Here is a 27,710-nt window from a genome sequence, read left to right as displayed (position 1 = left end):
CCTGTTGGATGTCCTTAGGGAAACTTCACTCCCCCAGTGCAGCAGCATTAAACCTCAGCATCCACAGCAGAACTGCTTGCACTTCCTGAAAGGTGCTGAGGTCTGGCGTGATATAGTGCCACGCTGATACTGGAACAATTGATCACTTCAACCTAAACAAGGCTCAACAGGCTGCAACGTGTTTCAGGTGTCGGGAACAGTGGGAAGCATTTTGCAGCCAGTGACCGAGTTCTTGGACCAAGTGCTGATAATGCACGAATGAAGAACAGCAACAAGACTTAACAAACATGATTAGTATTATCCAACTGCTTTGTTATAAATATATTATATACATTCAAACATCACATTAAAATATTATTCCATTACACCAGAAGAGATTAAGGCTTTATATTATTTACAGAAACAAGCAAGCACCTTAAAAAAAAAAACACAAAACCGAACGTAACACCAGTCATTGACATTTCCCTTCTAACATTACAAGTTTGATACCTTGAGCTCTTGAATACAGCTATTCGCAATGTGCCCAATGCTAGAACTATTTTAAACATTTATTGTCGGGGTAGGAAACACTTAATAGAAGACTCATCAGTGTGCACTCCGCATGAGCAAACGCAAGCATGTGTTGTACTGGGTGCCCTCCCTCTCCTCAGAGGCTTGTTAAGTTGAAGGCTTGTGCAGAAACGGTTTGCTCAATTCCATGTAGAGAGTAGAATAATTTTATTTTAATGGGAAACTGAAGACACTTGAGGATTCATGTCCCACTGCTGGAGTAGGATTCTCGAAGTCTGTTCCACATTACACCAATTAGATTTAACATGATAGAGAAGATAGAGCTGTAAGTTTATCAATCACTAAGTGCATTGAACAGTGATGATTTTATAGGCTTCCATTACTTTGACACTCTGTTTTCATGCCGTGCATTTGGGCTAAAACATGAACTGACAAACCGTTGTCACCATTCTCCCTATAGGTCTTAGGCAACAAGCTATTTTTGAAGTGTTAAATAATGTTGATACAACACGTGTTTACTATGCCACCATGTACCAATGGAGTGACTGTCCTGCCTTCTGGCTTGCCCGATAGCCTTCTGAGATACCGTGATGAAGTATTTTCTAAGATGTAAGCAGACGTAGATGTAAGCTAAACGAAAAGGTGCTCAGTAAGAGTAATCATCTTCATTTCAAGTATTGTTTTAAGAATTAGTTCTTTTCATTACAGTCTGTGTTAGCACTTTTTAGTTTGTGCTTTAGAGTCTGTTATTTCTTTGCAGGTCTTGAATTTGGCTGATGGCTTTTTTCTTTTTTTTTTTTTTTCTTTTTTTGTTTTTGTTTTTAAAAAACCAACATTGGCAACAAGTTAAGGATTGCAGAAGGCTGGCAAAAGTTATTTAATTTTCTGAGCCCATTTCATGTCATCTGCTCTTGGCTTCTCCCCAGTAACTGCTTGGATAATGTTCTCCAAACACCTCCAGAATCTTATCTTCTCTAGTGGATAGTTCAGCCAACCTAAGGGATTGCAAAGGAAAAAATGCATTAGTTTGTCATAGCATCCAAAGTTCAATGTCTTGCAATGTTTATTTAATAACATTCTTTAAATTATACACAAGGCAAATGTAAGGGGAGTTCAGAGGTGGAATACTCTATGGCCATCGCAAAGCTATCAGAAAAGGGAACACCAGGTTCAATGTCTTGTATTAGAAGCAAGACATTTGTATTAGTAGCGCCTTAGATTTAGTATTGGAATTTAAGCAAACAAACAAAAGTGCCAGCCCAACAATTTCAGCTATATTCCCCATCAACAAAGCCCGCTGGGCTTTTCCCTGTGTTTCTCATTAGGTAGTACAGCAGGAAAGTAAATACACACAACATGGCTCTGAAATCTCAGATACATTATTAATGACACAGTTTCTAGAGAAAAAGAAATTTAAAAAAAATAAAAATGAAGATTTCTGTTTGGGATCTAAACACCACTAACTAAGGCTCAGCAAACTACACAAAGTTTTTTCTTAAAGCCTCAAGTTTAGATAGTTCCAACATCAGTTTTCATTTTTAAGGTACTTAAATGTATTATGCTTTCCCTGGGCAAAATTAAAGTTTGCATAGCTGATTGCTAACGAAGCTTGCGATGGAGAAATCTCGTTGTAGTACCATGCTGCATTAACAGCGGCTGACGCTGGAGGCTTCCTGGCTGAAAAGGGCAGCTCGGTCAGCAGCACGCTCCCAAACGCGCAGCAGCAAGCGGAGCACCTCTGCTTCCAAGGAACCAGAAAGGCTGTAACAGGTTGATATGGGACGGGCTTTTACCATTTTATGTAAAAACGGCAACAAGTGCCATCACGTTCTAATGCAACAGGAGTTTAATGCATCTTTCCTAGCCTATGGGTTTAGGGTATTTTGAATGCTTTGTAGAGGTGTTGCACCGTACAGGCTGCTCGGCTGGAGCTCACACAAGCTTAATAGGCCTCACCCTGAATTCAGAAGGGCTTTATGTCTCGCTCTCAGGCTATTAATTAGTACATTAACTTGATTTTCTGTAACTGTATTTCGATGCCAAGCTAACTACATGTAACTGACAGGAGAGTGCACAGGGTTGTATTGCAATGTATTTTATAGTAACTTCAGGCTTCCGTTTTATCAAATATTGTAAAACTAGGAAAACCAAAAGAAATCAGCACCAGGAAATGTTATTTCCCTGTAGAAGTTTTCCTACAAGCAGGAAGAGATGGATGTACAGAGGGTTACACTTGCAGTACTGTTCTGAAGCACACCTGCTACGCTTTACTCCATGGACATTTCTGGAAAAGGGAACCAAGCGTAAGAGAACAAAAGCAAAGGAGAGGCAGGAATGAAGAAGTCGTTACCACAATGGAAACAGTGCGCTAGCAGCAGCAGTTCGTGTTAGAGGAAAGAGCTAAAATGCAGAATAGCTCCAAGTACCGTGCCTACAGCGGTGACACAGCCAGCAGGAGGAACACAACTGTTCTTGCCGGTGATGTCTTAGACTATGTGTATAGCTATTATGGGACAGAAATACTAAAAGGAAAAGAACGTTCGGGATATTCACTGCTGAAAAATACCACATTTCTAGAGAGCTAGATTGTTCCTAATCAGACATAACTACAGCTTTAACGATCTATCAAAACAGACACCGTTTCAGCCACCTTCTGTAGTGGGACATGACCTTTCCTAGCTCACCTGCGATCCTGCAGCTCCACTCAGCTCACTCTATGGTGATGCTCTTTAGGAAGTCAGCCCACGCAATTCTCATTAACACAGCCTTCGCCCCTCAAGGAATGGACAACTCCTTCCTGGTGCTTAAACTGTCAGTGTGAAAGCTTTAACACTGGGAATGCCAGAAAGCGCCATTATCTGACACCTTCCCTGGCAATGAGACAGTGGCAGACCTTTACGTATGCAGGTCAGCTCTGAAACCAAGTATACTCTCTGGACTTGGACTTGACTCTTAAGTCAAGTGACCAACAAGTGCATTACAATAACTAATCCTATTTTACTCAGTAAAGCCCCCTTGTAAATAGCGCATTGATTGCATATTTCTGTCCTCCTCCTCACTTCTAGCCTAGTAGAAAAAGAATTAGGGCTGCAGAAACACTTTGCTCCACTGGAAAATCCATGTATACAATCTACCATGCTGCGTTATGTCAGACCAGTGTGGCAGGAGGACTTACAGAAAGCATGGAGTGAACAGAAGCACATGCTCTTTTTTTTTTTTAAATGAGAAAAAAAAAAAGCAACTAGCTCAAGACTGCTAATAATGGCCAGGTTTAAACTTTCAGGATGTAGTAGGACTCAAAAAAGCTCTTAGAGTGGCAAGACTTTTGCTATCATCTGTCAAGTCAGGCTTCTTAATTGTACTGCGTTTTTACATGACATTCTGGTGTCATGAGAACTAGATCTGTTTCTTGGCAGAGATTTCAAAACCGACATAAACTGTTTGTCAAATCAATGACAGAATGAAGAACCAGAGTGGTTTATTTCCAGCTGATTAACTTGATATCTTATTCAGGATTGTGCAACACTGGTGATGGAGTAGACCCACCTGTACAGTGGGCATAACATTGAATATAGAAATAACGGGAACCTAAGGCCAGTTTTCTGCAAACCTGCCCACTCCTCTGCTCCAAATCTGAATGAGTGTATGCTGAAAATCCAGAAGCCTTGCTTTAGAAATGAGCATTCCAGGTAAGCTGCACTTGCAGACGATGTGCTCTTTTGAGGGAACAGCAGCTCTAAGACTTCAACGAACAAAATCCATTACTAGCATGAGATTACCAAGATACCATGCAACCAGATTTCAGTACCACCGAGTACCCTTGTCAGGCTGAAAGTTATCTTTTAGCCAATCACAAATCTTCCCCCCATGGTGTTTTTTTTTTTTTTTTTTTTTTTTTTTTTTTTTTTTTTTTTACACACAACAAAGTCAACTAAACTATAGTTTTGCAAGAGCTTGTGCAGCTAAGAGCACAGTAACTTCACCGTGTCATTTTCTAGGTATTTAACAGGCTGTCACTAAATTACATCTTGCCAGGTGAATTGCACCAGACTACTCCAGAGAGCTTGCGGTATGAACCAGATGGCAGTACCAGTTGTAATGCAGAAGTACGTCTCGTGTGGAGACACATGATGGATCCTGTGATGCTTCCGTGGCAGGATAACATGCCAGTCCTGTAGAAATATGACCCAGCGTGGAAGACCAAAGTACGTGTGAGACCACTTGTGAATCTGGTTCGTCATGGTTATGAAGATGATAAGGGCAAAGACATAACACTCCCAAGGACATGTTTCATATAATGCCTCTGCAAAACAAGATGCGTATCTTTAAATACCATTTATGAAAAGGTAAATTTCTACTAGGAAAATGATGTCTTGCCCAGACAGAGCTGCCTGGTGCTGCACGAACTAACAATGGCCTCAACGAAGCTGCTTTGGCAGAAGTGTCACAAGAGCCAGCGAGCCATAAGCAATTCCAGAATGTCACAAGACAGGCTGGTAAGTGCCAACGTCTGACAACTTGCCATAAACAGGAAGTTAAAGTCTGAGTTTACCATCCATAAAGTTAAATTAATCCTTTAATTCTTGCACTTCTAGTTTGCAAATAAAGCACGTTTACACAGAGATGAAGCATGTTTATACACTTCAGAACAATGAGTTTCCCTATATGCACACAGTTTGATCCCTCTTATAGAAAGAGTATTTACTGTAACGTCTAATGCTTCCTTGCAAGACTTCAGCCGCAGATTCTCTGTTGAGCTACGGAATACAGCGCTCTCACCTTCTAGTTGCCCAGCCTTCAAGGAAAAAAAGCTTCCCTCCCTCCTCCCAGGAGCATCATGCTTCCAACACCTATTACTGGTCATCTCGCATCCACTGATTTCTCCTAGCTTCACACAGACAAACGTTCTTCAAATACTAAAAAAAATGCTAAATCCACGTAAGTCAGAAGTAACAGCTTACCTGGGGAAAATGAAACAAATTTGTATGCCATGTTTGCCAACGGGACTAGCGTCATAAAGCAGTTGTCTCCATTGGTCTCTATAAAATCATGTCTGGTAATTGCTGTGGGGTCAATATGATGTTCTCTAAAAGGTCTGATGAAAGCCTGAAAAAAGAAATTGATAAACATGATGGCTCAATAATGACCTTGGAAAGAAAAAGATAAAAAACAAAAAAACTTCACATGCATTCAAATCCGATGACTAAGTTTAAGAGAGTTCCATAGTAGAAAGCATGTCAGCAGGATTCAAGCTTTTGTGATGAAAACACTTCAGATAATTTGATTTACATTTGCAAAGCAATTCAATTCCCAAACTCAAATTCAGTTCTTGATTACTTTTCAGTTTTATTCTTCTTAGTTTTCACTTAGGACCTTTAGTCTCTAGGTCTCAAAAACAAAGCATCAGCATCCTGATTTCACAGACAAAACAAGCCTGCAAAATTCACAAACAAACATAAGTCACATAAACAAAGAAAACACTAAAAAATGAAAATTCAGCCTAACACTTTTATGGGCTCTAGATGCCAGTGTTAACAGATTAAATGCAAATTAAATTACCTAGACAAACCCATGTAAGTCAGATAGACTATACAAAAGTCTCCTCTAGGAAAAGAAATTGCATCTGAATACACAATTCCGGAGGAGACAGAGGGACTGGAACAGTAAAACAAGAAAACTTATTTGTCTTTAACACATACATCATGTACAGCCTATGCAAAGGTGTTCTGGTCAGCCTGAACTCTTATTTATTTGGTGCATAATCTCCTGCAGTGCCCTTTTTTTTTTTTTTTTTTTGAACTATGGTCCACAGATAGAGGGATTCAAGGACTACTAAATCTATTGAAGGTAAACAAAAATAAGCCAAAACCCAACAGTCTTAATTCTGCTGTTCTAGTTCATGTATTTCTGGATAATTACAAGGAATATCCAATATACTTTTTTTTTTTTTTCAATAGAGATCCTTCTAATATTGCATTGTGAGGAGTAAGTAATGGTAACTATGAAGAAGTTTTTTTTAAAGATAAACAGATTATTGCTTATTATAGAAGTCAGTAAACCTTCCACTAACCATCTGGCTTTTGTAGCTGCAGATGTATAATAACATCTCAAATCTAAATCTTCAGTCATCACCACTCTAATACTGCTACATTTACAATTGGGGCCAGGAACACAGAGAACCGGGAAGATTTCCTACTGGAGCCTCTTCGTGTTTTACAAGACAGCATTTAGAGAGTTCAGCTGCAGGAACAATTCTGCACATCTCTGCGTTTATTGGCTTTTTGGAAGATCTACACAAGTCTAGCCAGGTTTCTATACTTGCAGTGTCCCAGGCCATTCCCAGAGCAACTTGGGACAGTCTGTGAACACTGGTATTGCAAAACTGTGTGCAAACCTTAGAAGAGTGATAAAATGGGACAGTGTCACCTTGCACATGTCACTTAGGCCAAGCATAAACATGGCACTTTTCCAGCAATATACCGTGCCATTTAGTGGAGGGGGGTTCTGGGGGTGGTTACACTGGCAAGACTGGAAGAAAGGTACAGCTTATACACACTGTCCAACACAGCTGGGAATACTGGAAGTGCTTCAGAAAGCATGCCATAACTTTTTCAAGCTTAAGGATAAGAATCTCAAACCTTTCCAACTATGGGTAGCTCCACAGATCCCCAGGTATCTGCTCCCCAGTGAAATAATCCTGATAGAAAGTCAGCCGTAATAACTCCTGCAACTTGAATGAGGAGACAGACAGTTAGATATACAGAAGCATTTTTACTGACATATTCACATTTCGTACTTGTTTTACAAGGTTACTCGTTTATCTTCCTCTAACTTAGATATTTACAACTACATGAGTCTACCCAATCTGAATAAATGTAAGGTCAGGCAACTAGGAGTAAGAGGTTAACAAGACACCGTTTGGATAGTTACCATCTTCATTAAATCTACAGTTTTTGTGTTTAATCCATTTTCTACAGAAGAGCTTGACAAATCTTCACTATTGCTGGTATGGAAAATACCAAGAAGTTAGAACTGAGTCACTCAGATGTGCCTACTGTCTTTTCCAGTAGTGTTTGAGCAATTACTTGGCTATGAAATAGCTGTTAAAGCCATCCCAACAATACCATCTGCAGACCCTTCCTCTTCTCCCTTGGTTACTTCGGTCTGTAAACAAGCGGCACTGAACTCCAGTAACTACAGATAAACACGAATTAACAAGCCACTCCTGGGTATGGAAATACTATTTACAAAAGAAGACTGGAACATCAAACAACTTTAAGGCTGTGGCACCTGCACCACTATAGGCAAGGCCCAGAAACCATGCTAATGATTCTCTGGAAGGGACACTGTATGCTTGTGACATCTGCATACTAAGTTAGATATACCATTTAACAGAGGTTGTTGCAACAAGCATAAAGATTTTTCTAGCTGCCAACCACAATAACCTCAAAGTTGCGGTCAAGTAAAGATGATTTTCAGTTATTGCACATAAAGTCCTATTTCATAGAATCATAGAATGGTTTGGGTTAGAAGGGACCTTAGAGATCATCTAGTTCCAAACCCCCTGCCATGGGCAGGGACACCTCCCACTAGACTTGTTCTGGATAATCTACCTACCCAAATTTCTGGGTAATCCTTACATTTAAAAGTAAGGACATAAGAGATGCGGTATGATCAAAACAGCTGTATATTTGCCAGTCATTCATAGATCTGTCAGCCGGTGTTTAACAGACACCTATCATTCTTCACCTGCAGAAGTTGTCCTACTCCCAGGTTCCCAATTCCCAATCCCGTCAGCAATGAGGTTTCCAACGCAGTTTGAGCTGCCCTCCTGCATGAGCTCTGCCAGGCTCTTTATGCTTTTGAGGAAGAAAATGCCAAGAAGATTGGAGAAGTTGTTCCCTTGTTTTTAAAAGGGAAGCTGGGAAATACAGCACAGCAATATGGATATAGCATCACAGCAAAGAGCGAGATACTGCCTTGGGACCTCTACACTTGAGGGATTCAGGACAGTTAGATCCTTTCTTTAAAGGGCAGAGACATCAAGAGGTACCAGTTCAAGCCTGCACATCTTGCTCTGAGCAGGTTTCAAGAGAGATTAACGAGGCCTGGATGGAGTCTAAATTTGCTACAGAACGAACCAGAATGAGAACTGGGATTCTCTTTCACCACAGTGCCATCCCTTCAGGTTCATATAAATATCAGAAAGATCTTTCTGTTTGGTGATTCTGCAATCGACCACCTGGTGAACGAGCACACAAGCACACTTGGTGATCCTCTGCAGAGCCAGCGCTGGAGCTCTGAGAGGGGAAGGCAGCACACACTTCTTACCTGCAGGTCTGGTTAAAAATTCAGCAGAAGCACGACCCAGATTTCAAAACAGCTACTGCATACTGGGAAATACCATATATACCTAGGAATTTACAGCGTCTGATCTCAGTGCGAATCCCTCAATCATATACAAAGTTCATGCTAATTAAAGCACTATACACTGATCTTGCAATCTATTGTTAATGAGTCACGGCAACAGAAATATAAAGATTATGTGTTCAAAACGTATGTTTCAAAGCAGCTCAATTAGCAATTCCGTACTGTCCTTTGGTGCTCAGAGTGTAAGGCACAGTCACTTACTGTCGGCACGTCTGGCATTCTCAGAGAAGGCTGCGAGTTCATGTAAACCAGAGAAGTACTCACAGAGCCAGGTCAGAGCGGCTGGAACGTGGTTCTTTAGTTTTCCGCACTGATATTTAGAAAAATGGGGTTGCTTACAGAAGTCACTCATTGTAACAGTCTTTGCACCAGAAATAGCAGGGAGTTGCAAAACCAGAGGTCGATGCAGGAAATTCATTTTTTGCCCTGCCTGCCTCACAAACTCTTCTTCAGGCGTCTGTGAAGCTAGGAGAATTCCTGGCTTTCTCCTCCGCATTTGTTTCTCGATGTGGCTGAAGACTTTCTTCAAGCACAACTTCTCATTTATAATATTGAGGCTTTTGTGATGGGCAGATACTGCTCTCGCTGCTAAGAAGTTAGGCAAGAGAATTCCAACCCACTTGTAATCCAAGCAAAAGTTAAAATTGTTGGTGTACTGGTTCATCTTGCTTTGACTCCAAGGCATCTTGTTACTCCTCCCTCTCTCACAGAAACTCAAAGTGATCTGAGATATGCCAGGAAGAAAAATAACAGATGTGCATCTTTCCCTGTAAATCACACAACACTCATTTACCCTGGTCTTGATCTGGACTGGGGCCAATTTTCCTACTCCAATAAGGACACTTAGGTCAGCTGCCTTGAGAGTCCAGGTTAATGAAGTTCTTGTAAGATTAGCAAGATTACTAAAGAGCAGATATTTTTTAGAACGTGAAGGAGGACTGGGTTGTTCTGTTACTGTTGATCAAATGCTTTTTGTCTTCAGGGCACAGCAGTTACCTACAGTGCATGCAGCACAGCATATTTCAGGTATACCCCTCCTCGTGGTTATCTTTTGCTTAGCTGATCCCTCACCTCTGCAGTCCTTCCCCTCGCCTTTCATTTTCAAAAAGGGAGAAGAAATAAAAATAAGGATTAGTGTGGCACCTACTACCCCAAAAGGCTCTCTTTTTGTATTATAAATCAATCCCCGCTGCTGAATCCATTATCAAGTTGGCCCAAACTCTTAAATACAGCAGGAGACACTTCATCCTTTATGTATCACATTATTGTACTGAAGGCAGCTTATTTTATATAAGCAGTAAATTCTGTACACTTGTTTTTGTGTTAGACCGCACGTGTAAGCTACAGTGAGACAGGGTGGAGCACAATGGCTTTTAGCTCTGCACCTAGCAGCTGAAAGAGCAAACCAGCCTTGATTCAGGGGGAAGATATCCAAACAACACTTCACTTTGCAACAACTAAAATGCCGTTCTTGCTGAGGTAATCACCCTATTAACCCACATCGCCTCCAGCACACCGCATTATCAGAGCTTGAAAGAACAGCAGGAAGAACAACAAAAACAGAGGCAAAATACTGACAGTTCAATAGATATTTTGCCCATTACTTTGATGTCAGCTGGTGGAAAGCTAAGAGGAAAGAATGAAGGGTGCCTGAAGCAGCGCATTATACTAAAGCAATCTGAAAAAAGCTAACTACCAGAAACTGCATTTCAGCCGTATTACAGAAGCGCTTACTCACTCTTCAGCGGCTGTGTATGATGAGATGTAACAAGAGAACAAGAACTGTAGCAGGGGTACACACGACTAGCATCATAGCTCTTGGTTTGCATCCCGTCTCCAGACTCAGAAGGCTCATCAGACAGCAAGGAGTTGAACTCAGTACTCTCATACACCTAGCACTGTCTTTACTTAAAACAGGAAAACCAAGGCACAAGCGTTCAGCCTCTTCTCTAAGGCAGTATAAGACCTTGATGCTCTGTCACCAAGGTCAGGAGGGCAAGGTAAGATTGACAGCCCCAAACATGAATTAAGAGTTAATCATGAAGTCCGAAAAAGCAGGATACCCACAGTATAGATATATATGAACTGCAAACAGTGGATTCACACGCTCATTAAAGGAAGATCAGTAAAGCATTAGAGAAATCCTGCTCTGTACACATTTGTTTTACTGCAGCCTGCCGAATAGTGGGATGGAGGATCAGCCCATCTGTGGCTTATATCTGAGGAGCAGGTGAGCACTCAGAAAACACAGGAGGAGGGGAAGAAAGCACTGCAGTTAAAAAGCGAGCTGCAGAACTTGCTCAAAACACCAGGATTTCTTTGTTTTGGAAGCAGAGTGCTGAATCAGGAGAAAAGAAAAAGGCCTAGCATCCAGGGAGACCAAAGGTGTACAGATGAACTTCAACCAGTAGCAGCTGTTTCGAACTAAATGACTGACACACACATTTGCTCGACTGGCTGTTCTTTTCCAGCCGCCCCGCACTTGTGATCCTTTTCACAGGCACAGCAGCACCCTGGGACACCGCCAAGGGAGCGAGTGCCTCTCCTCTGAGTCAGGGACACGCCAGAGCGTGACTGCTGGCACTCCGACAGCCAAGTCACCTGCCGGGCAGTGGGTCACGGGGCTGGAAGAGCAACTGGCCCAAACATATAACCAACACAAGATGGCTTTGCTCCCTTCAGAAACCAGATAATACATAGGGGTTTGTACACAGAAAAGCCCCCACTTCTCCTCTTCATTGCTTAAGTACCAAATTAAGAGATTACAACTTGCATCCTTAATGAAGGGTTTCTCTTCTGAGCCCTTCACACACCACTTCCTGCAGCCTGGCTGCCGCCCGGCGCGAGCAGAAGGAAGCCAAATGAGAGCGGGACATTTGAGGTTCAAGGTGTTCCAGAGATAAAACTATTTTGCATGTTTGCAACACAAAGTTGTACTTCACTGCACTTTTACAGAGCCTGGCTTTGCATAGATAGAATTCTCAAGTTGTAACCCAGAAGCCTTACGTTAGGGTATAAAGTTTCACATTTACTGTAAAAACTTAGTTAAGAGTCTCTGGAGAGGAAAAAACCAGCATAAGATGTTATTAAATAACTTGACGCTATTGTGTAACATCATTGAGAAGTACAGTCATTTTTAATCAGTGATTATATGAACTAGTTGAATGTTACAGCGCTAAGGAGTTGTGGGAGTGGTTAACTCCACAAAAGAAAAAAATTTCTTTTCTAAAAATCCATATGCTAAAGTAACAGTTGTTTGTTACTCAGACACTTATAAAAATAAGATGTCTTAGTCATCTGCATTTCACATTTAGTGGCTTTCAGTACAGGTAAGGGTTTGATATCATGGCAAATTATAAGACTAAGAAAATAATCCCTGAAGATTTCAACAAGTACAAAGTGTAGCAGTTTAAAAGCAAAAAAGAAGAGTATCATTTTGGGCTATTTAAATCTGAGAAACATTCAGTCAGAACTGGACCTAACAGCGCAAGTAAGCAGAGGACACAGCTGAACTACGAAATAAAAGAAGGGCCTGGATAATATATGTATTTTTATTATATATAGTAGTTCTATTACATTATAACTGGGTTTTCACATAAACCACGTCTATAACACATACACTCCAGAGATGGGAAGAGTCTGTCCTAAGTCACACAAGCTTATATTGCAAGACTGGCACGCCACTCACATAGCAGACATCTCTTGTCCTTCCCATACGCTCCAGTCACTCCCTGCTACGGGAAACCCATATAATCCTCTGTCTCCCAGCAATGCCGCCTGAGGACGGGGCACACCTCGAACTGCCACGGACCTGAACACCAGCCCCAGGGCAGAAACCACAGGGCAGCTGGCGACACTGCCAGAAGCCACCAGGAAAAGGAGATGCCCAAGGAATCAGGATACCTTCTCCACTGGAGTTGAACAGCAGCAGATCTTGAAGCAAATATTCATCTATCAAAAGCATGACTTGGCTAAGAATCACTACCCAATAAATTTAATGATAGCAGCCAACAAATTTTATTTTCATGTCTTTAATCCTAGTCTATTAGCACACAGCAAGCTATTTATTCCTACTATTTCACCAGCTGACGGAGTGCTTGCAAAGCACCCGCCGCTTTTAAATGACAAAATCCTGACTGCTTTACTTAGGCCTCAGATTCTTAAACAAAATGTACTTCTTTTTCCCAAAAATGCAGTTACTAGGAAAAGCAATTAAGCCATCCCAGAAGAAAGTGATTAAAAGAACAGAGAACAATGGATACTAAATGAAAACCAAGAACAAGTTTCCCCTCACTAAATAAAAAAAATAAAATCCAATAATTTCATTTGTATGACTAATCAAACTAATTCTCCAGTTTCACCCACTTACAACACTCCCAGGAATCAAGCAGGGTGAGCTCAGCTCTCGGGAATGCCGGGCAGCTTTGTGCGTGCAGGTTGGCATCCGGAGGAGCCCCCATACCTGAACATCTGCCTGGTGCGGGACATAAGCAGCCGTAATGCTGGTTCTGTTCGAGGCCTACACTCTTTCACCGAAGCAGACCACTGTCACCATTCACTATAATCTACTCCTTCGTTAGGGCAACACTCCAGCGTGCGTTTCAGAGTGAATCGGGGCCACTAAGACCTATAGTTATGAAATCCTTGAGCCAAAGTCCCTTGCAACTTTAAGAAAGCCCCTGACAACTCGGCAAGCACACAGAGCTTTCTTTGTCCCGGATGGAGCAACAGCACGTCCGCTGTGCACACAAGTGGGAATGCAGAGAAGGGGCCGTGCCACCAGCCTCCCTCCACCAGCGGGGCGAGCAGTCTCAGGCAGGGAGGGAGGGTACAGCCGCCACCCGCCCTGCCTGAGATCAGCTGCCCGAGTTCATCCCCTATCCAAGATACACGAAGAAGAGATAATATCAACATAGAATCACAGAATGCTTTGGGTTGGAAGAGACCTTTAAGATCACTTAGTTCCAACCCCCCTGCCATGGGCAGGGACACCCCCCACCAGACCAGGCTGCTCAAAGCCTCATCCAGCCTGGCCTTGAACCCCTCCAGGGATGGGGCAGCCACAGCTTCTCTGGGTAACCTGTTCCAGCGCCTCACCACCCTCACAGTAAACAATTTCTTCCTGATATCCAATCTAAATCTACCCTCCTTCAGTTTGAGACTGTTACCCCTCACCTGCCTGAGCGCAAACCAGCAATTGCACTCCATAACTCCACTGTCAAGCCCAGCAGCCTCCAGGATCCTTTGGTGCTGGAATGGCCCGGAGCTCCTAGGGCAGAACACACACACCCCTACTACTGCGAACACACACACACCTGCTGCTACAAAATGGATCAACAGAAGATGTAATACAGACTGTCTTAGTGTAATGCAATTGTATTTGTGCCATACAAAGTGCAACAAAGTGTAGAATCAAAGTTTTGTCTATTTAATCACAACTTGTGGAGTCTCCGCTTTTCAGAGATGATACATTTCAGGATGGAAAACATAAAGTTACCTACGGCTATGAAGTAACTGATAGTTACTTGAGGTGGGGTGAGACAGCAGATGACAAAGATTTGGCTTATTTGGACCAACACTGAAGTAAAAGATAATTTTCCTTTGTTAACTGAGGTTTCCCTGGTGCAATTTCAGGGGCCTTTTATATCAAAATTTCAAGTGGAAACTCATTTTAACATACAAAGTAAACCGAAAGTGAAGTGACACCGTTACAGTTCTGTCTCTTGCTGTAAGGCAGCAGGACTTTGGAGCCGTGGATCCACGTGCACAGTGGTCCATTTCATAACGTGTTGGGGTCTCCAGAGTGCTTTTACTCCGGCGTGTGCCAAAGCTCTCACACACATTACACACCCCCCGCCCGGCTCTGCAATGCGGCTGACCCAGCGCAGCCCTGCAGAGCTGCTCGAGCTTCAAACAAAAAGGTTTTCTGGGCCTTGATCAGAACAAGTTTCTATTTTGAAAGCGGACAAAGCGATTTCTTTCGGCGCGCTCCCTCTGGCTCACCCACAACTTCTGCAATAATGAAACGCGTACCTCCAAGGGGTTTAAAACAAATTAGTTCCTCATCTCTCAAGACAGCAATGATTAATTGTATCTTGCCTTGTGTCACAAGACGTTTCTACAGACATGTGCGCTACAAGGGACAGTGCTTATGAACAGAGACAGGTTACAACACAAACTTAGCTACATTTTTAAAGACTGCAATAAACAGTATCTATTAAGAACAAGTGTGGCTGCAGATACAAGTCAAATGTCAGTAACAAGTCAACCAATTTGGCAAAAAGGTTTTAAAACCCTACAAAAAGCCATAAGGAGGGAGGGCAAAATGAAAGCCAGAATCTGTGGTGCCAAACTTTTTATCTAGATGCTATTAATATATGCTATATATACACAACTCACACATATTGAATAATAGGCTGGATACCACAAACTCACCTGAAGGTGCAAGAGCTTTCAAGCCTAACCTGACGTGTTCTGGTGAGGCTTTTCTGCTTATCACACAAGGAATACCTATGCCAGCCTAGTCCCCAGCGCTACTGAGCTGCTGTTTCAGCGGCAGAGGCAGCTCTGGTTCTGCAGCACTGCCAGGATGGTGTCCCACTGCAGCTGAAAAAAATGGGTTATTACACCTGCCTCACACCCAGCCGTCCTAACCAAGGCTGCCCCAGAGTTAACCGTGTGCATGTGAGCATGCAAATAAAATACCAAATTCAAATCTTGCACGTCAGCTCGCACGAAGAGGAAAATTTTCATAGCTCCTCAGCAGCTGAAGATACTCAGAATAGGGCATGACTGGATGTAACATAGAAACAACAACAAAATAAATCCACACTCTGCCCACTCTCTGTTTTCTTTTTTTTTTTTTTTTTGACAGTCAGGAAGGGAAGGGAATTGTCTCGTCTCTGCTAAACCAGCCTGGAAGACAGGAGATGCACATGCCCCTTCCTTTCCTGTAAGATCACCTTTAGTCAGCAGAACACAACCCGGTTCAAAAGCTATTCTAAAACAATGCCATGAAGCTCTTGGCTCACAGTTCTTCCCTCGCTCCGCAGCACGTACCCGTAGGTGATTCAGCACAGCGAACGACAGCACGCCACGTGAGCTCACGTCTCAGCAGACTGCCTGCTCACATCATACAAGGAAGTGAGTGCTTTCGGACTGCCAGTAAGGGGAGGATCAGATTTATTTTTTTTCCCCACAAGAGCTTCTAGATTAAGATATTTACAGTATTACCCACATTACAACTATGTGTGCCTTTAAAGGCATGAAAAAAGAAGATATAACACAGCCTTAATTATAGATATAGGACTTAGGCTAGGTGAAATGATGCAGAAAGTTCAATCTACTCCCTATTTCTTAAAAGAAAATACATATTTATGTAAGAGTACATGGGGGGGGCCAAAAATGTATCTTAATGAACAGGTCTGTGCCCTGGATCACTGATCATTTTCAGATTTCCAAAGACCTAATGTGAACTTGATCTACAGCTATGTCTTCATTAGCAGAATGTTTATTTTGTGATCTCAACTCAAAGGTCACTGTTCCAATCCAAGCTTCAAGAAAGCTCTCAAAAGGAACCCATCTAATGATGTCTGTGACTCAACATTCCCTATCTCACCCATTATATCGCATGCGATACTTTGGAATCAGGACGTTTATGGAGATGAGTTTCACAAAACTTAATAAAACCTGTGAATTATAGACATCATTCACACTTTACCTGGAGAAATAATGTATTGAAGGAAGGCAGCAAAACAAGATAGCATGCAGCACTTATTTTATTGCACTCATTTTTGTAACCACTATCAGTTATTTCCGCACTACTTTATTTACACAGAATCCAGATTCTGCTACTTTAATCATTCACTACTACTTAAATAATATTATCAGTGAATTGGCTGCTTTATCAGTTAAACTGGTAACCAGAATATCAGAGAACTCAAGCTTTTATCAATATTAACTTTGAGATGAAAGCCAGTTGCAAACAGATTGCACTGCAGGTTAACCATCATTACTGATTCTCTCGTCTACATCTGTCCTCATCATTACGGAGCAGTACTCAGGCCATGATGTTCTCCATCCCTCCCAATGCCTCCACCTCATCAACTTAGAGTGTAGGCAAGACTAAATTAGGCTGAGTGAGCTGGGCCTAATGTTTCATGGTGGGAGGACACTGCTTTCCCTTAGCCCCCACACAAAGGCAATAACCTTTAAACAGGCATCAGGAATTACCACTTCTCAGTTTTGGCAAAAATTCATAGCACCTATCACATATCACTGTTTGAATCTGCTGTTGTTTTGTTTTGCTTTGTTAAATCATTAGCGATATACAACAGTGATTGCGAACAAGTACCGTTCTCTTCTAAAACATACAACAACTCACACAGTTTATAGAAAAGTTACTTTTACTATAAAGCCTGGAAGCTGAACACCTGTAGGTATCTTATATGATGTCCTTATGAATGACACCATTTGTTCTCCTTTCAGTTAACAAGGCAATTCATATAAAAATACGTAGACATTTATACACACCCAACACAAGAAGTTAATAGTGCATTCAATATGCACTGCAAGTACAGCAGAAGACTGGTGAAATGCTTAGTTACTACTCTCTTCCCTCCCTCATCCCATATTAGAAGTTTACCAGAAAGTTACGAAAGGCATGCACTGCAGAGCTGACTCTTCCGATTTCTAAATTTAATTCTCCCTCCTTTTCCCACGTCCCCTCCCATACGTACATGACCATACAGCTACCACTAAGGTTTGCTGCCCAGATAATGCCGACAGACTGAGTCAGCCACAGATGCCCACCTGCTTCCGCTCAGCCTGCTCCACTGCCCTCTCTTCTGCTCGCTCCCAAGAGTTTCTGTGCAACAGAATTTCAACGCTGTTCTAATAACACAAAGCTCATGTAAACACTGATATTTTCCGCTCTGAGCATTAAGTAACTTGTTGTCGTATGATAAGTTGTACGCAGGTTTAGGCTTTGAATGATGTAATGCATGTTGTGGAGTCTTTTCACACCCAGCTTATGTTGAGACAAGTTTTTTCTTGAGTTAATTCCATGCAATTCCTGATTCTATCAGTAAAGCCGTACAGCATCAACCAGAATCCTTTACTAGTTCTTCCTTTCCTTCACTGAAAAAGTGAAATCACCAACTCACACTGCATCTAGACCAGCTAGCTCTGTACTGCCAACAACTAGCCAACCTAAGCACCTCTAGACATTTAAGGCAAAGATATGAGACAGCTTGTTTGCCTACGCTTCCAATCGAAGTAGTAAGAGAACAAGAGTCACATTTATTACCAGAAGAAAGCTGCAACTTTTCTTATATTGATGGAAATAAAGTCTGATTCAGGATAAAGCACAAACTTCACATCCCGACATGAAAGCACAATACTCCAAAATACTCATTTTCAGTTATCAGTCCTCAGAAATCAAGCTAGTTTGATGCCTGCAACATCTTTTATAAGATTTCTCTTGGGCTTCTGCTTTTTCAAAAGTTCTTGTAAATATTTTTGTCAATCAATGTATTTTGTTTCCAACTCAACAGTCTTGACAGCTGTTTGCCCTCTCAATAACTGTTACACTTGCAATGACTACATAAGAACACCAAACAAACAGCTACATTAAAAATTTCACCCTTGATATATTGAGAAGCCACTGAAATGAAAGACAGAAAGCAGTAGCAATTTTTGCAGATGTCTCTGTTTCAGAGGCACTACAATCGCACCTGCGCAAACGTCCTTCTCCCTTTCCAATAGTAAGTCAAGCCTAAAAGATTACACATTTATGCCCAGCATTACAACAGACAGTCTTGCCTTGTTCACGCCAGTGAACAGTTCCTACTTACATATCCCAAAAATAACAGAGGGGGTGTGTTCCAGTCGCAAGTAGAAGAGAAGATTGTAAAAATTGAAACAGATCAGAGAGAAGCATAAGATGACAGAGATCCATTCTTGTAGTCTCTTTCCTGTTGGAAAAAGAGGAAAAAAAAGCATGTTTTACTTTTATCTGAGAGGACATTTTGAAGTCTGAAATAATACAGACAGACTATTCTACTGCCTGGATGACTCACCGCATTTGTCTGACAGGGAACCGAAACAGAAACTTATTTTTCCATGGGAGGTGTGCATATTTTGTTAAATGACATTCCTCTTCCCCGAGCTACTACTAACCCCTTCCCTCTGCCCTTGCCCAAATAACAGGGACAAATCAGACATCATCTGCCATTGTCCTACTTTCCTTTTCCCTGCGGTTGCTGGCATAACGTTCCTCCGCATCACATCTTTTTTCAAATTTGCATTTCATTCAGCATTCAGTGTTGCTGCTATGGCTGAATCTGGGAACAAATTTCTGGCCTCAGATGCCCTGGAGTTAAATCACCTTATGATCTGTAATATTTAAAATCTCAGAGCTTGTACGTAAAGCTGTTGTACTAACAGGAAAAAGCATCATCCCGTATTTTGATGGTCCTAGAATTGCTTTCCTAACATTGCAAGTACACTTTTTAAGCCAGCTTATTTAACTCTTGCAGTCTTGTCTTTGCCTGTCTGCTCCCTGGCAGAAGGCTGTGACCTCTCAGCCGTTCTGAGATGGCAAGAGACAGAACAAGCGAAGAGAAAGAACTGCACCAATTCTCTCTTGTACCTTGCTGTACTACTTTGTACCTCTACAAAAACCTCATTTATTGCCTATAAAAAGAGAACAGACAGTGTATGGTAACACTTTGACTATTCAGATTAGCAGCAGAAAGTCTGCCACTAATCACTGCTAGATCCTCACACGGCACTGACGTTGCGGGAGAGGAAACGCTCAATGCAAGACCCATAAGGATTAAAGCATCAGAAACAGACTTATAATGCCTAAATCCATGAAGATCTGAGCTGCCACCTTGGCCCAGAAGTGCCCTGGCTGTAGTTAGCTCTCAACATGCTCAGGAGCAGCCAGGTCACTCTGCACCAATTTTAGGGGGCCAGTCAGCACGGCTGCCTCCTGCCTGTGGCTTCCCAGAGCAGGTAACACCACAGTCCATTCCGCACTCCCTCCCGCGGCCTCATAGACTTTGCACCACTCGAGTTTGAGGCAATTCAACATGCAGGGGAGCAATCAGTAACGACTACGTGTGAGGTGCACATCCTCTCACAGCAGCAGAGGCAACACTCCCATGTCTGGCACGTGTTCAGGAGAGGAGCTTCTTGCCTACTGATCCTCTGTGTTGACCTACTGTCTGGTCAAATTTCTCCTCCTAAATGCTGAATCAAGTCCTTCTTCTCAACTATACAACGAAAAAGAAACTAGAAACATCAAAGGAGGCTGAGTATTATCTCCAATGTGCCTACAATGCAATATCTTAAACTGTGAACAAAAACTTTTACAGTTCAGAGTTTTGTTCTAGAAAGGCCACGAGTATATAAATTAATAGAGAAGAAAATTGCAGAATTAAATTAAGACCCAAGAACAAGTATATTTCAAGACAGCATCAGGTCACAGTGTGGGAGATTCTATAAAGAGATCCCTGGAGTAATAAAAGGAAGAGTTAATTAACACTCACTTCCTGCATAAGAAAACCACACCCTGATTAGAGGAGCTAAGTGGGTAGATCCTCATGGAATAATTAGCTGACTGCAGGGAAACACTCGGCTCCTTGCTAGCAAGTCCCATGAGTTCAGTCCAGGCAAACACCACTGCACTCTGAACACAGGGATCCCGAGGTGACTGTCCGGAGACATCAGAGTCCAGAATGCGGCCCTAGCTCTGGACAGACGGGGAAGGTGAATCAGTCGAAGGAGCAGAGTCAGCACCGGTAACTTGTGTTTAAAGAGCACTCAAATTTAAAATTACGCCCCGCATGAAGGAATAAGGTGCCAGAGCCACACAGTATCTGCTTAAAGAAACCATGGAAATACTCCAGAGTCACATTCACTCTGCACAATTATATGTAATCCCTGTTCTTAAGAATTCAGTAGTTCAACATCACATTTCCACTGCAACACATATTCTGACGTTGTTTATATAAGTTATTTATGTAATGCCAGAAAAAAAAGGCACATCTAATACATTATCACAGCTCACTGCTGATAAATACCACTATACATATACTACTTTACAGTCTTTCCAGGAACTTCCATCTACAGCTAAAGATAAGGGTGGCACGTTGTCTGGGGGGAAATTGTTTTCCTATGAGCAAGAGCACAGTGCAGTAAAGTTAGTGATTGTTTTTCTGTGAAGCACAGGAATCGGTCACTGCCTGGATCAGAGATGCATATCTAGGCCAGCTGAAAGACATCACACACCAGTTTCTCTCAAGGCAAGGAAGAGGTGACCAGTACAAGCTGAAATGGGCAGACTTGCCCTGAACAGTCTAGAAGACAGACAAACTAACGAATGCCTGTCTTTTCTTATCATACTTGCCTCTGTGCAAGCAAGAACACCCGCTTTTCCAGTAATTACCTTGAATGTGCAAGCTAAGCTGTTCAGCTGACCTGCTGGAAATTGCAAGATGCTGAAAAGATGTCTTCCCTTTCCTAATCCTTCACCTGTGAACGAATTCCCTGGACATGGCAAGAACACCTAGCATTGCTCACACCGTGAGCTAAAAACAAATTACTTTTTATTATAAGGAGTTTGCAGTTATTTCCATAGCATAATTGAACAGCTGCAGTCACTTCATTGAGCTCTGACAAATAGCAAGCTTCAGGAAGACAAGACCAAAACAAAAATCCAAATATCCCTCCACTCTTTTCTGGGGTATCTCGGAATAGTTCACTGAATAAATATTCTGAAGCGAAAGCTGCTGCTGTTACCTTGCTTAGAACCAAATGTATACATCTGTTTTTGGATGGAAAGGTTAACTTTTTGTTTGATTGTTATTAAAGGGAAGAGGATTCTGGGCAGGTTCTAGTTTGAACACCTCCACCCCAGCAGCCAGAGCACAGGTCTGCAGTTGAGACACTAGCCCCATACTGGCACCTTTTCATAAGCTGACCATCTAACCTAACAGCGCTTTCATAACCTCTCAAAAGTTTGCCTTAAGAGTGGGGTGCTGTGCGTGTTCATCAAGTCCCAGTGTGTGAGAAGTGTCAAACGCAAGGCAGGACTGAACCCACCATCGCTGGGCGGCTGCACCAAGAGCGTCCCCCCCACCGCATGCAGCGAGGGGCAGCCACCGGCTCCACAAACCCTCTCCGGGACACCGGGGGCCACCAGAAGGGCCCTCGACGGTACCACAAACGCAGTGAGCCGCCCAATTGTGGTCTAGGCCCCTTTCTTAGGCCCGCTTTAGCTCGCCACGCTCGCCAGCGCTGCCCAGGCCGAGGTGAGGGCGGCAGCAGGCAGACGCGGGGCCGCCGGCATGTGGCATCCCCCCGCCAACGGACACGGGGCCGCCTCGCCCGGCGCCCAGCAGGGCCCGGCCCAGTCCCTTCCGCTTCCCCGGGGCTCTCTGAGGCCGCACTGCCTCAGGGCGGCCGGTGGCGAGGGGAGCCTGGCCCCGAGGGAAGCCGGGGCCCTTGGGGAATCACACCCACCCCCCCGCCCGGCCCAACGGGGCGCTGCCCGCCGCCGCCCTCACCTGGGGAATAGAGCTCGGCCAGCTCGCGGGCCCCGGCGTGCTGCGCTCCCCACCGCCGGCTGCCGCCCTCCGGTTCTTCCGCGGCCTCCGCCTGCGGCCCCGCCGCCTCCGCCCGCCGCGGGACGCTCTCGGCGCCGCCGCTGGCCATGGCCCGGCCCCGCGGCTCCTCCTCCTCCAGGCCGGCGGGCGGCGGCGAGCGGCGCCCAGGCCCCGCCGAGGAGCCCGGCGCCAGCGCTGCGGCCCGCGGCAGCATCGGGAAATGGGGCCGGGCCGCGAAGCTGCGGCGGCGGCGGCGGTGGGGGAGGGCGGGCGCGGCCGGCCACGCCCTCGGCCACGCCCCTCGCCTATCGCCGCCGCCGCCGCTCTGCCGCCGGGCCAATGGGCAGCGCTGCCCGGCGCAGCGCAGCCAATGGGGTGGCGGCAGCGTCGGAGGCGCAGATGGAGACGCCGCGGCGGGAGCGAGCGGCGGCGCTGGCGGGGCCCGGGGAGGGCGCGGCGCGCGCCGGTGCGGGACCGGGGCCGGGCGGGTCCCGTCAGTGCCGCCCCCGCCGGCCGTGCCTTGCGCGCCCCCTGGCGGCGCGGAGCCGGTGCCGCCGGCCGTCGTTAGGCGAACGGCGCTAATTGGGTGTCGCGAGGCTCCTGTGACACGCCAAGGCCGTAACGGTGCCGATAAAATGATTTTCGGTGCCTTTGTTGGGTAATTCAGCCCCTGTCCCTCAACAGGCGGGGTTGGAGCCACTCGCCGGCGTGCTCCGGGTCCCAAATAAATACAGTTCAGCACGGAAAAAAGATAGAAAAATTAAAACTCCACTCTAGCAATATTTAAGTACTACATCATGTCTATAAAAAAATAATTCCTGCAACAGATTTATTTGAATATCAAAGAAACTAGCTCTAAGATAAGAAGTGTTTCAACCAATTAAATAGATTCCACTTAACATCAAAATCTGACGCATTCGCAGAGGGTGGGACACCAAACCAGACGCCTGTTTAATCCGGAGGTTCGAGTATCACCCGCCCTGGGGAACGAAAGGCCTCCCTGTGCCTCCACGGCACGGACACAGCGACAGCAGCGCCCTGCGGCTGTGCCCACCCCGACAGCTGCCATCGCACCCACCCGGGGGGCAGACCCTCCCCCCCCGACACGGGGGCTGCCTTGCCCCGGGGGACCGGCAGGGAAATCCCATTTGTACCGAACCACCCAGGAATTTCCCCAAACTCGGCCAAGCCGGCAGTCAAGGGCTGCCCGAGGGCTGTCACTTCGCGGTGCCCTTGAAATCACCATGTTTCTGCAGGAGGCCAAAAGGCGAGCTGTGTGCCTCCTGGAGGCTGCCCTGCTTTCTGGGGGATCACAAATTGATTAATAATTAGCTGGAATCGTGTCTCAAATTAGCGGTTCTTAATGAAAAAATGGCTCAGGAATTCAATGAGTCCTGGGCTGAAGAGTTACATATATATCTCTATATATGTCAAAAATTCTGGAAACTATAAACAATAACGATTTGCTGCTGGTGCAGAAGGTGGTATTTATCTGAGGGGGCATTTTTCTGTTTTCTGTTAATTGGGTAATAAGCCACTCAAAAGGCATTACCTTGGGGTGCCTCAGTTTGTTGGACCGTGCTGTGTTTAGACTGAGTGATGGGAACGTTCTGGCATTGTGGGATGCCGATGTTTCCGTCAGACATCTGTGAGGTCAGGCTGCTTTGGTGCTCAGGGCTCTGCTAAGATCCCCTCGGGGTCACAGAGACCTCAATAATGTCAGCACAGAAATGGTGTCAACGCGAATGAATTCACGGCAGTTCAGTAGGACATGGCACCTTTCAATGCGTTTTGAGATACGTGACCAGATGTCCCCATTATGAATGTGTGAGTTAGAGGAAAGATATAAATTGTTTTAACTGAGGTACGGTTCTTGGGAATGTTTCCCAAGATACCTTCAACATCTGTTCATCATTGCGTTTTGTCAAAGCAAAGGGGCTGTCAGCATGAGACCAGCAGCAAATCGCTAACAAGGTTTGGCTTTGGATGGGTTATAAAATTCTCTTGGAAAACAGTTGGTATCAGCTGGAATAAAGCTACATCTTTCTGTAATAACGTCAGTGCAGCTGCCAAAAGACAAACCTTGCAAAAGGAAAAAGGTGCTTTGAAGGCCCTTCTAGTCTCACCTCAATGTGACAAGACAGAAGACCATCGAGGAGGGGGTTTGTCCTTTCCTAGAGATAAATCAACGCTTGGGACACATCTGAAGAACGTTCCTTTTTTTCTCTGTCATGATCTGGGGGAGGAGGGAGAAATGGTAAATTAGTTCATAGACTGGTGAAACTCCCAGAGTTTCGGGTACAGCCATGGTACCACCACATCCCAAGACAGGTGGAGCCATGAGGATTTAGCATGGCATGAGTGAGATGGCTTTTAGAAACACCACCTTAAAAGTGAAGGCAAGCTACTGGTGAGTGAATCAGGCAACCTAGTGGTGAGTGACCTGGTACGGGTAGGACAAGGCTGCTGACACTCTAACAATGATAATAAACAGAGTGATAATGCTGTCCACTAACTTTCCTGAAGTTCTCCATAGTTGTCTGACATTTCCTAGGGAATTATAGTCTCCTACTTTGATGAATTTTTTCCACATCATGTATTAATGCTTTTTTTCTAGCATATCCAAGCTTTTGAAGGCTCCATCAAGGGAATAGGAATCCTATCCTTCCCGGATAGGAAAGGGATACCCTGACAAGTGTCAGAAGTTCCCAGTAACAGATATTATGGGATATTAAGATATTAAGAGGGTAATTCTGCAGGAAAACCTTCTGCTCTTTGAAGAAGACGAGGGCCACACCGGGCTGTGACAGGTCCTATTCCATGGAGGGCCTTGGAAAGCGCGAAACCCCCAGCCAGCGCATTTGGGGGCAGCAGATCGCCACCCCCACGCCGTGTTTGTGACAGGTCCCCGCCGTCCTTGGCTACCCCGGCCGTGAGCCCCCCCCGCCGGTACCGGGCACCCCGTCCGTTCCCCCGGGCGCCGAGAGCTCCCGCCGCCGCGCGGCTCGGGCCCCCCCCCTCCGCCTTCCCCCCGAGGAAACGGACCTTGAGCGGGGCGGCCCGACGCGCCTCCGGGGGTGCCCGGTACCGGGGACGCACCGGCCCCGCTGGCGCCGCTAGGTGGCGCTCCAAGCCCGGTGACGGCGGCGCTGCCCCGGCGGGGCGGGGCGGGGCGGGGCCGGGGGTGCCGGGGCGGGCCGGGCTCCGCGGTCCCGCCGGGCGCTCCGTGCCAAACCTCCCCGGGCCCCCCGGCAGCGCCGAGCTTCGCCTGAGGCGGGGCCGGGGCGCGGGGCGGCGGCGCCCACCGGACAACCCGCCGCGCTTCCAGCTGCGCGGCCCGCTCGCCACCGGGCTGTCACAGCCACCTCCCGAACAACGAGGCGTTCCGCGTTCCTCACAACGCTCATCGCCTGCTCCTTTGTCCCCCCCGCCCCCCTCGGCCGCCGCGGCCCCGGCGGTGTGTGCAAGAGCGGCGGGGGAGGAGGGGGCCGGCCCTCCCTCCGGCGTTACACGGTGACAGCGGTTTCAGCTGGCGCAGCCCCGGCTGCTCTTCCACCCTGCGAACTCTCACCAGCCGGACTCCTCCATCCGCCTCCCCGCACCCCCCCCCGTACCTGAGAGCTGCCCACCGAGGCCGCCCGCCCCCGCAGAGCAGCCCGGGCTCACCGCTCCCCCTGCTGCCCTCCCTTGCGCAACTCCCGTCTCTTCCCGAGCCACGGGGCACGGCGGGAGCAGAAACCGGCTGCAGCTCCCTCGCTGGACTCCCTGGCATGGGAAACTGTCAGTGGGTGGGAGAGCTGGAATAGCCACTCCTACGGCTCCCATCCAAAGCCAGAAATGCAAAGATAGGGAGATGACAGGGACCACGAAGCGAGGTATGCGGAGGACGGTGCACTGTGGCTATCCCCACCTGGTACCCGGGCCACCCAGGCCAGCTGCCAGCTGACACGGACCAGCCCAGGGGCCGTTCTTGGGTGCCAGCACTCACCACCACCAAGTCCTAACTGATTCCCTGGCAGCCCCACTTTCTCCGTGGTGCTCGACACGAGATGATAGCAGATGAAATAAAAGTGTTTGTACCGTCTAGGACACAGACCTTTCATGCTTTTAATGAAGAAAAAGCTTTTAATTCTTCACTTAGGCCCACTCTTCCATCACTCTCCATGAGACTTCCCTCAGGGTATGTTGCTCCTGGCAATGGACGCCATGGGGCTCCAGCTACCTGGCCTGCAGCCTCTGGACCTGAGAACAGTTCTCCTCTTTTAGACATTTCTTAAATGAATCACCAAGTTCTGTTACTGGGAACTTCTGACACTTGGCAGGGTATCCGGGAAGGATAGGATTCCTGTTGCCTCTAAAGGCATCTTTCTAAAGCTTGGACATGCTAGAAAAAAAGCATTAATACGTGATCTGTAACAAAGTAGGAGACTATGATCACCTAGGAAATGTCAGACAACTATGGAGAACTTCTGGAAAGTTAGCGGACAGCAACTTCTCTGCCATTTTTTTTTTTTTTGGAATACAAGGAAACAGGCTATTCATATAACACAAAGTCAACTCTCACTGTCCCTGCTCAGAAAGGCAGCCCACTTTTGCCAAACAAATGGCTTCAGCATGGACTTTCTCTGCAACATAGGCTGTAGCTTCTGCTTTGTCACTGTTCCCTTCCACGGGCATTTGTGTGCACCCTGGCTCTCCCTCCTTTTCTTTCTTTCGTTGAGCCCCAGAGTGGGTGCTCTGACCTCCAATTTGCTCTGGAAAATTTTCAGTCTGGTAGGGGAAGGTATTTCGCTCATGTTGTCCCACCGGCTGGAGGTAGCGGTGCCAATCTCCAGGTGTCGTCTCTGCAGCACTCGGTAGGGCAAAGAGCAACATGTAGATAAAGCCGGGATTGAGCAACGCAGCACTGCAAAGGCCAAGCATGCTAGGTCAGAGGTGAGCAAGAAAAATCAGCAGAAGACCAACAAATACCCAAGCATCACCATGTCACATGGGAACAAGGGGTGAGGGAGCCCTTAGGGAGGGGGAGGACTCTGGTCTGTAACAAAAGAACCAAAGGAGGCCAGGAGACATGGCCTGCCACCGCCTGGGGAGCTCCCTGCCACCGGGGACTGCAAGGCAGGGCACCGCAGCTGCAGTTTCAGAAGAGAGGGAAGC

General features: G+C 45.6%; 1 protein-coding gene across 2 annotated transcripts; it reads right to left on the bottom strand.

Annotated features, from left to right (window-relative positions):
- Positions 1-278: 278 nt before the first annotated feature.
- PEDS1 (plasmanylethanolamine desaturase 1) lies at positions 279-26,393 on the bottom strand. Of its 2 annotated transcripts, none has more exons than XM_054218390.1 (6): positions 26,168-26,393; positions 18,795-18,914; positions 7,149-7,240; positions 5,472-5,616; positions 4,601-4,813; positions 279-1,505 (listed from the first exon to the last, which is right to left on the bottom strand). In XM_054218390.1, exons 1-6 carry the CDS (start codon positions 26,376-26,378, stop codon positions 1,384-1,386), a joined length of 903 nt encoding a protein of 300 aa, XP_054074365.1. In that variant the 5' UTR covers positions 26,379-26,393; the 3' UTR covers positions 279-1,383. The 2 variants fall into 2 exon arrangements, with proteins under 2 accessions (XP_054074365.1, XP_054074364.1); XM_054218389.1 differs by lacking the exon at positions 26,168-26,393 and adding an exon at positions 22,515-22,788.
- Between the last annotated feature and the right edge of the window lie 1,317 nt (positions 26,394-27,710).

This window comes from Rissa tridactyla, chromosome 12 (assembly GCF_028500815.1).
Source record: "Rissa tridactyla isolate bRisTri1 chromosome 12, bRisTri1.patW.cur.20221130, whole genome shotgun sequence".
Lineage (NCBI taxonomy): Eukaryota > Metazoa > Chordata > Aves > Charadriiformes > Laridae > Rissa > Rissa tridactyla.
The sequence above is the reverse complement of the archived record's forward strand: the minus strand, read 5'-3'. Positions and strand labels throughout refer to the sequence as shown.

What these genes read in the sequence shown, in the direction of transcription:
- PEDS1 (XM_054218389.1), bottom strand. Translation starts at nt 22,767, where the DNA reads ATGCTGCCGCGGGCCGCAGCGCTGGCGCCGGGCTCCTCGGCGGGGCCT. An exon ending in AGCTACCCATAGTTGGAAAG is followed by an intron (nt 5,617 to 7,148) that starts GTTTGAGATTCT and finishes TTCTTTTTTCAG; the next exon opens with GCTTTCATCAGACCTTTTAG. An exon ending in ATTTGTTTCATTTTCCCCAG is followed by an intron (nt 4,814 to 5,471) that starts GTAAGCTGTTAC and finishes CTTGTTTTGCAG; the next exon opens with AGGCATTATATGAAACATGT.